The sequence below is a fragment of the Corvus hawaiiensis genome, chromosome 6 (genome assembly GCF_020740725.1).
Source record: "Corvus hawaiiensis isolate bCorHaw1 chromosome 6, bCorHaw1.pri.cur, whole genome shotgun sequence".
NCBI lineage: Eukaryota > Metazoa > Chordata > Aves > Passeriformes > Corvidae > Corvus > Corvus hawaiiensis.
Genome location: NC_063218.1, coordinates 54,412,087 through 54,420,985, shown reverse-complemented (window position 1 = coordinate 54,420,985; position 8,899 = coordinate 54,412,087). Strand labels below are relative to the sequence as shown.

The following is an 8,899-nucleotide window of genomic DNA, read 5'->3' as shown; positions in this document are numbered from 1 at the left end:
TGTGGCTGCCGCAGTTCTCCAGGAGCATTATCCACCTCTTTTTTTGGTTTTTTTGGGCTGGTTTTCTTTCAGTGTATTTTACACACTAAAGCATCAATAACTATAAAGACTCAAGTGAGTTTTTGGCGGAGTTTATTATATTGCTCTGACCATTGAATCAAAGTAGCGGGTGAAGCCACACATTTGTAGTAGGAAAATTATTCCATTCTCCAACTGTAAAAAATCATGGAAAACTTCACTTCCATGTGCCAAGAATCAGCGGCTCCAATCTGTGCCCAGCAACGCCTCAAGGCAAAGGGATTCCGTCAAAGTCAAGGGATGGGGCTTCCTCTGTGGAATCGAAACCTCTGCTCCAGATGTGTCTTGATCTCCAGCTGCTTGTTCCTGGGTGCTGGCCGAGGAATTGCGCGGGCCGCTGGATTTACGGGGGCAACAGGGTTTTGGGCTTCAAAAGGGGAAAAGAAAAAAAAGAAAATAAGTGAGGGAAAACAAGGGAAAATAATGGAAAGGAGAGAGAAGCAAAAGGAAAAGAGTGGAGAAAGAGAAGGAAAAGTGGGGGGAAAAGAGAAGAGGGGGGAAAGAGAAAAGAGGGCAAAAAGAAAACGGGAGAGAGAAGAAAAAATGGGGAGGAGGGGGGGAAGAAAAATGGGAAAAGAAAACAAAAAGGAAGACCAGAAAGAGGGAGGAAGGAAAGTGAATCAGAAAGAAAGGCCGCGCTGCCCCGGGGCTGCTCTCCATGCCCCATTCCCGTTCCCGTTCCAGGCCCGGTGCCGCTTCCCGCGCTCCCCTTCACGGCGCCGCCGGGGGCGGGGCGGCGCCTGCGCGCGCGGGCGCGGGCGGGGTCACGTGGGGCGGCGGCGGGAGCGCCCGAACGGCCGGAGCGGGGCCGCGGTGAGGCGGGCGGGACGGGCCCGGGGCTGCGGGGGCCCCGACGCCTCTCGGGGCTCCCCCGGCGCCTCCCCGGGGCGGGGAGCGGCCGCGGGAGCCTGGGGGGAGTGGGGGGAAAGGCCGTCACCTGTGGGGGGCCGTGAGGGGCGTTAAACAAAGGGCTGGAGTTGAGCAGAATGAGGGGACGTGGCGCGGGGAACCCAAGGAGTTCCAGATCGCCGGCGGGCGGTACCTGGGAGGTGCTGCTGGCCGGGCCCCCGGTAAAGTTAGAATCGTGGAATGCCGGAATGGCCATCGAGTTCTAGCCTGGCCTTTGACACTTCCAGGGATCCAGGGGCAGCCACAGCTTCTCTGTGCCAAGGCCTCAGCACCCTCACAGAGGAGAATTTCCTGCCAGTGTTCAATGTAAATTTCCCCTCTGTCAGTTTGAATCCATTCTCCCTTGTCCTGTCACTATAATCTATAATATTCAAATTGTGTGTTATATTCCAAGTGTGTGAATTCCCTTGTATCCTTCAGTTTCCCATGACAGCTCCTGCCTGCCATCCTGCTCAGCAATCCCAGGGGTGGTACAAATCCTCCGCAGGGTCCTCCAGCCCTTTCCAAGGTGTTTGTGGCAGTCCGAGGGCAGGCAGGCTCTGGGGCACAGCCCAGCCCCAACATCAAGGGCTAGTTCAGAGGAGTTTTCCAGCTTTAATAACTCCATGATCCTGATTCATGTGACCACGTAACTTACTGCTAAGAGGGAACACTGAAGTGTTTGGTTCCTTCCAGGGGGTGTCCTGGTCCCTCGCTGCCATGGCCATGCAGATGCAGCTCGAGGCCAGTGCAGACACGTCAGCAGAGGAGGAGAGCTTTGGGCCGCAGCTCATATCCAGGTTGGAGGTAGGTGAGGAGTTACCTCTGGGGAAAGTTTTCCATAGATCTGCTACTCTTTTTCCTAGAATGGAATCCTATAATGGTTTGGGTTGGAAGGAACCTTAAAAGCTCATCCCCATCCATCCTGGACTTGAGCATTTCCAGGCATGGGGCATCCACAGCTTCTCCACCAGGGTGTCACCACCTCCACAGGGAAGAATTTCTTACTAATATCCAACCTAAACCTTTTTCTTTAAAAACCAGGCGAAACTGAAAACTCTGCTGCTAAATTCTTACTTATGTTGTGTAAAAAAAAAAAATACCAACACGTGTCCTTTTTCCTCTCTCCCTGCTTCCCAGCAATGTGGCATAAATGCCAATGATGTGAAGAAGCTGGAAGAAGCTGGATTTCACACAGTGGAGGCTGTGGCTTATGCACCAAAGAAGGAGCTGCTGAACATTAAAGGCATCAGCGAAGCCAAAGCTGACAAAATCTTGGTAAGGATATTCTGGAACTTTAACCCAAGATATTCCACAGGTTTCTTTCTGCTGGCTGAAAGTGTTGTGGTGAATTTGGAAGGTCTCCAGAGGGCAGTGAAGGTGATGAGAGGTGTAACATGACTTGTGATGGGAAAAGGCAAAACACACCAGGACAGGACTGAACTGACCTGGTGGGGGACAAGGGGAGGATATTTCCATAAAACACACAAAAGGGATGTTGGAGCTTTTTCTCGGAGCAGAATTTCAGTTCTGTTCAGAGGTACCAGCTTGTGCAAGGTCTATGAAATGTGCATGGAATGATATGGGTGCCTCTCCACAAGGCAGGAAATATTAATTACTGGGGGGGTTAACGAATGGCATGAACTCTTCTGGCACTGCTCCGTTGGGTTTTTCCCTCAGGCTGAGGCAGCCAAACTGGTTCCCATGGGCTTCACCACAGCCACAGAATTCCACCAGCGACGGTCAGAGATCATCCAGATCACCACTGGCTCCAAAGAGCTGGATAAGCTGCTTCAAGGTCAGCATTTTATTATTTCTCTTTCCTGCTTAAGCTCAGTTATTAGGATGGGGTTTTCCTGTGAGTGGGGTCCTTGCACAGAACCACGTAAGGCAAGCCCTGGTTGGATGAAAGACCTCTAGAACTGCTCTTGAATAATTGCTTTTATTTTAAAAGCTGCAGAAATAGCTTTTAGTTCTTTTAGTCATGATGCAAGACCCAAAGCTGTCCATTTTTTGATGCTTCTGGTTTATTTAAGTCCACAATGTGTTTAGGGTAAACGAAACCAGGCATCACCATCTCCCCATTCCTCTGGTAATCCAAAAATTAAAACAAGTAATTTTAGCTCTTCACCATCTTCAAAAACACACCCGAACTTCTTATCTACAGCACACACAAACCTCAGGCTGACAAGCAGTTTTCCCTCTTAGCTTTGAAACTTTCAGCCAAATCCAGTGTTTAACTGAGTCTCTGTGAATGTAGTATTTGATATGTGGGATACATAGATCATACCTGTTTGCAGCATGTGACCTTTTAAGTTTTATTAATAATTATTACTATTTTCCTTTCAGGAGGAATAGAAACAGGGTCCATAACAGAATTGTTCGGGGAATTCCGTACTGGGAAGACGCAGCTGTGTCACACCCTGGCAGTCACCTGTCAGGTGGGGGCTTCACCTCATTACAGTCCAATATTCAGACCCCACAGCCTTGGGATATTTGCTAATTTTGGCACTTTCCTTGACTTTCTGAGTGTTTATTACTGTCTAGAGGTTGCTATTCCCTAAAATATTAGAGGCTTGGACTTAATTTGATCATTTAGTTGACTCTCTAAACTTCCCAGCTCAAAGCTAAGCACCTGTCACCTTGTGTAGAATCATGAAATGCTGGAATGGTTGGGGTGGGAAGGGACCTTAAAGCCCGTCCAGTTCCATGGGCAGGGACATCTTCCACTATCCCAAGTTGCTCCGAGCCCTGTCCAACCTGGCCTTGGACACTTCCAGGGATCCAGGGGCAGCCACAGCTTCTCTGGGCAACCTGTGCCAGAGTCTCACCACCCTCATAGGGAAGAATTTCTTCACAATATCCCATCTATCCCTGCCCTGTGTTAGTGGGAAGCCATTCCCCCTTGTCCTGGCACTCCAGGTGACAGGTACTACAAAAGGAAGGTGTCAGAGATGGGGGACCAGGAATCTTTCCTCTTGCTTTTCCCAGCTAAATGGGACTTTAATCACAATAACTTGGGATGTTATTTGTTGTATGAGTTCAGTGAGGGTGTGTGGCAATATCTGCTGTATTTATGGATAGATTATTCCCTGTTCATTCCTTGCCTTCTCCTTTAGCTCCCCATAGACCGCGGGGGCGGCGAGGGAAAAGCCATGTACATCGACACGGAGGGGACCTTCCGTCCAGAGCGGCTCCTGGCTGTGGCTGAAAGGTCTGTGAGTGGAAGACAGGAATAGATGGACTCACAACTCAGTTGGAAAACGTTTTCCACATGTCCTGGAGGTTAATTTGGCAGGTGTTCCCTTTGGAAACCTCTGGTGTTGCCATTCCTCTCCTGTCCCTGCCGCTCTCTCCCCACAGCTCTCGTGTCATTGTCCCTTGGCATGAGGTGATTTCCCTCTCTTTTGCTACTGGAAGGGACTGGGAGCTTCCCAAGCAGCTGGGGACAGGACTGGCTGGATCCTGTTAGCTCTTTCTGAGGGGAGTTTGATCTAACCCTGCTGGCTTCTCCTGCAGCAAGGACTGCTCCTGTGTTCCCTGTCGCCAGGGAATATTTGGCAGCCAAGCAAAGGAGAGGAAGTGAAATGATGTTTGCAGCAGGCACAGCTGTGTCTGTGCTGGCCGTGTACAGAATGTCCTTGGAATCATGGAATCCTTCAGGTTGGAGGAGCCCTCAGAGATCACGGTGCCCAACCGTTGCCCGGTGCTGCCGAGGCCACCACTGTCCCATGTCCCCAAGTGCCACATCCACACGGCTTTAAATCCCTCCAGGGATGGGGCCTCCACCACTGCCCTGGGCAGCTGTACTAGGGCTGGACAGCCTTTCCACTAGGAGACTTCCCAATATCCAGCCTCAGCCTCCCCTGGTATGACATGAGGCTGTTTCCTCTTATCCATTTAAAATGGTTCCAATCATTCCGTTCTCTTTTCATCACCACAGGTTGCATTTTTTCTGTTTTTATCTCTGCTGGGGATGTGAGTTTTTATTTCAGTCTTTTGCCAAAGCTCTGGGCTAACTGCTATGGATGAAATTGTCACCCAGGGTTTATCCCTTTATTTTCCCTGATTTTGCAGGTATGGCCTGTCTGGCAGTGATGTCCTGGACAACGTGGCCTATGCCCGGGGCTTTAACACCGACCACCAGACCCAGCTGCTGTACCAGGCCTCGGCCATGATGGCTGAGTCACGGTAATTGCACTGATCTAAGGGGTTTTGTTCCCACATGGGATTAGCCTTTGGCTTCTCCAGGGAGCCAGCTTGCTCCATGGGCGCGTCTTGCTGCTGGAATTCTGGATGCCAGGGACTGGCTCCAGCTGATGTGGCTGTACAAACACAGGGAATTCATGGTTCCTCAGTGCCAGCCTGAGGAAGCTCAGTTTAGAACTGTGGTTAGAAACAGTGCTGATGATTTCCTAGCTCCCAGGAGAGCTGTGCAGGCAGCTTGGGATTGGAACTGAGACTTAACAGCCCTGCCTCCCCTTTCCCAGGTACGCGCTGCTGATCGTGGACAGTGCCACGGCCCTGTACCGCACGGATTACTCGGGAAGGGGGGAGCTCTCCGCCAGGCAGATGCACCTGGCCAGGTTCCTGCGGATGCTGCTGCGCCTGGCAGATGAGGTGAGCATTGACTGGGTTTAATGTTGTGGGTTGACGCTTGCCAAACGCCAGGCACCTGTGACAGCCGCTCACTCACCCTCCTCTGCAACTGGACAGAGGAGAGAAAGTTTAATGAAGGGTTTGTGAGTTAAGGACCAGGAGAAAACACTCATCAATCACCATACAGGGAAAAACAGGCTCAACTTAGACATGTGAAGTGAACTCATTACTAACAAAATTAAAGCAGGATCATGAGAAGTAAAATAAGCTCTTGAGAACACCTTACCCTCAGTTCTCCCTCCTCCCCAGCTCTACCTTCTATACCAGCGGCACAGTGAGATGGGAATGGGGGAGTTTGGTCAGTTCATCCACCCAAGGCTTCTCCCACTGCTGAGGGAGAGGAGTTGTTCCCCTGCTGCACTGTGGGGTCCCTCCCATAGGAGACAGTTCTCCACAAACTTCTCCGATGTGGCTCCATCTCACGAGCAGCAGCTCCCTGTGAACTGCTGCAATGTGAGTCCATCCCACAGGCAGCAGTGCCCCTCAAACTGCTGCACCATGGGTCTCTCTTCCACGGGGTGCAGTGCCCCAAGGACAGGCTGCTCCAGCCTGGGAGCAGGGCCCCTCTCTCCACCACGTCGCTCACAGCCTCCTCCAGGCATCCACCTGCTCCAGCGTGGGGCTCCTCCACGGGCTGTGGGTGGATCTCTGCATCCCTGTGGATCTCCATAGGCTGCAGGGAGGATCACCATGGTCCTCACCACGGCCTGCAGAGGAATCTCAGCTGGTGCCTGGAGCACCTCCTCCCCCTCTTTCTTCACTGCCCTTAGTGTCTGCATCTTGTTCTCCTCATATTCTCACTCCTACTCTTTTCTAGCTGGAATTGAAGCTGCACCACAAGTTTTGTTTGATTTCTTCTTAAATCTGTTATCACAGAAGCATTACCACCATTTCTAATTGGCCCGGCCTTGGCCAGCAGCATGTCCCTCTTGGGGCCATCCTGGGATTGGCTCTGCCTGACATGGTGGAAGCTTCCAGCAGCTTCTCATAGAAGCCATCTCTGTGGCCCCCCCACTACCAAATCCTGGCCATACAAACCCAATACAATTGCCAAAGTAAAACTCATTGGTTTTCTTATAAACCCCAGCAAACTGGTCCTAAGGGCTTTGTCTCCACTTCTGCTCCCATTGGTTTGGAGGGGCTGGATCCCACAGTTATGGATACCAGGAGTGCCCCTGTGTCCTTTTCCCTGCTTTTCTGCTCTGATTGTGGGAATAACTGGGTTTTGGTTGTTTTCCCTGCAGTTCGGTGTGGCCGTTGTCATCACAAACCAGGTGGTGGCACAGGTAGATGGAGCTGCCATGTTTGCTGCAGATCCCAAAAAACCCATCGGAGGCAATATCATCGCTCATGCTTCCACCACCAGGTGAGACAAGAGATGGACAGATCCCAGGAGCCTGGGTTTGGAATGTTTTATGAAACTGGCTGAGCATCTTTTACTTCTGGGGGTTTCCATAGTCTGTCCATGGGAGGCCCAGCCTATGCTTCGGCTTAGTGCCACACTGGGCCCTCCGTCCGCAGGGAAATGAACATCTCAGGCAGTTCATACAGCTCTGTTTAATCCCTTATGGATTAGGATGATTTTCTGGGAGCACGCTGCCCATCCTGACCTGATTCCTTCCCTCTCCCTGTCAGGCTGTACCTGCGGAAAGGCCGAGGTGAGACCAGGATCTGTAAAATCTATGACTCTCCGTGTCTTCCCGAGGCTGAAGCCATGTTTGCTATCAATGCTGACGGAGTGGGAGATGCTAAAGACTGAAAGCTCCTTTTCTTCCCCTGAAGCCCAAGACTCTGTGCCCATAAGAAGCTCCTTTCTTGGTGGCACCTTAGGGATACTTCCCAAGGCAGCGGGCAGAGGAAGCTGTGGTGTGTCAGCGTGGGAACCGTCGGGACACACCGAGCACAGCCAGAGCTGTTGGGAAGAGATTCCCTCTGGGCTGCAGGCACAGATTAGGTCAGTGGCTTCCTCAGCAACATTCCCAGAGGACCATACCCTGCGTATTTTCCTGGATCCCACCGTGGACACGGTGCAGCAGAACCTCGGTGGCCGCAGTTGGGAACTTGGTGAATTGGAAGCAAAGCTGAAGGATTTGTCCCCTAAGAGGAGTGGTGATTTATAAACCAAAGCAGAGTGCTATTCCACACGAGGGATCTGGGATTGCTGATGGTCCCAATCCATAATCTTTCTGTTCATTTTCTTTTGGATGCTGCAGCCTGCTGGCTTAGGGGAGCTGTTCCTTTACATTTCAGTTTAATTTTCTGTAGTTCGTTAATACTCTCTGGAAATCTGCTTTAAATAAAAAGGCCCCTGAGGACATTGATGATGGCCCAGGTTCCTGGGATTCACAGGTGGGTTTTCAGAACAAGGGCTGTTCTGGCTGGCAGAAGCTGCACCAATCTCCTGGGAATCTCAGTCTGGGTTTGTCTTTTCTCCCAGTTCTCCTCAGTTTGGGGGTGCAGTGCAGCCCTGCCCTGTGGATCTCCTCGAAGAGTTTTGGGGGTTAAAAAGGTTCTTTTATATTCTGCAATATTTCTCTAGAACTCAGTTAAAAAGAATAATAACATGTTGATGTGATCTTAATTGGTTCATTTTCATTGGTTAATTAAAGCAACTCATTGAGAAGGGGCTTGAGCACCCCTTGGTTGGAGCTGGCAGCTCTTCTTTATTTTCTCTTCATTCTTTTAATTTCTTTCAATTATTTCTTAGGCAGTTCTGCAGTTAAGATACACAATGAGGACAACAGCATTGCTGCCCTGCTGGACTGGGAAATCCAAGTGCAATTCCTTGGAGAGATTGAGGGGATGGAGAGCTGAGCCTCAGGCTGGGTTTTGGCAGCAGGAATTCGGTGAGGAGGGGAAAGGGGAGATCCCCCCAAATTGGATTAAAGCCAGTTGTGCTGGGTTTGGGTGCCCCCACCCCAAAAAGGATCCTGGTTAAAGGGGACTTGAGGAAGCAGCGGGATGTGCTGGGGGGGCTGTGCTGGAAGCCCCAAACCCTGGTCAGGGATGGTGGGCAGTGCCAGGTCCACAGGGACACTATGGAGGGGCTGTGCTGGGATCCCCAAATTCCAGCCAGGAATGCTGGGAAGTGTCAGCTCCATGGGGACACTATGGAAGGGGACCCTCTCCCCAAATTCTAGCCAGGAATGCTGAGCACTGCCAGACTTGTGGGACACTGCCTGATCCAGAGAGATTTCCCATTATCTTCTGTAGTGCTCAGCACCTGGCGTTTCCTTAGCGTCCCACAGCGAGCAGCTGGAATCACAGCCGATCA

General features: G+C 51.2%; 1 protein-coding gene across 2 annotated transcripts; it reads left to right on the top strand.

Annotated features, from left to right (window-relative positions):
- The first annotated feature begins 860 nt into the window (after nucleotides 1-860).
- On the top strand, nucleotides 861-7,946 carry RAD51 (RAD51 recombinase). 2 transcript variants are annotated; one of them, XM_048308389.1, is made up of 10 exons: nucleotides 861-891; nucleotides 1,663-1,773; nucleotides 2,107-2,244; nucleotides 2,647-2,764; nucleotides 3,316-3,407; nucleotides 4,086-4,180; nucleotides 5,044-5,157; nucleotides 5,457-5,586; nucleotides 6,870-6,991; nucleotides 7,261-7,946. In XM_048308389.1, the coding sequence occupies exons 2-10, from the start codon at nucleotides 1,687-1,689 to the stop codon at nucleotides 7,382-7,384; spliced, it is 1,020 nt and encodes a 339-aa protein (XP_048164346.1). In that variant the 5' UTR covers nucleotides 861-891; nucleotides 1,663-1,686; the 3' UTR covers nucleotides 7,385-7,946. The 2 variants fall into 2 exon arrangements, with proteins under 2 accessions (XP_048164346.1, XP_048164345.1); XM_048308388.1 differs by lacking the exon at nucleotides 861-891 and adding an exon at nucleotides 1,035-1,293.
- The last annotated feature ends 953 nt before the right edge of the window (nucleotides 7,947-8,899 follow it).

Coding starts and splice junctions, on each gene's coding strand:
- RAD51 (XM_048308388.1), top strand. CDS start 1,168: ATGCCGGAATGGCCATCGAGTTCTAGCCTGGCCTTTGACACTTCCAGG. Junction 2,765..3,315: donor GCTGGATAAGCTGCTTCAAG/GTCAGCATTTTA, acceptor TTTTCCTTTCAG/GAGGAATAGAAACAGGGTCC. Junction 4,181..5,043: donor CTCCTGGCTGTGGCTGAAAG/GTCTGTGAGTGG, acceptor CTGATTTTGCAG/GTATGGCCTGTCTGGCAGTG.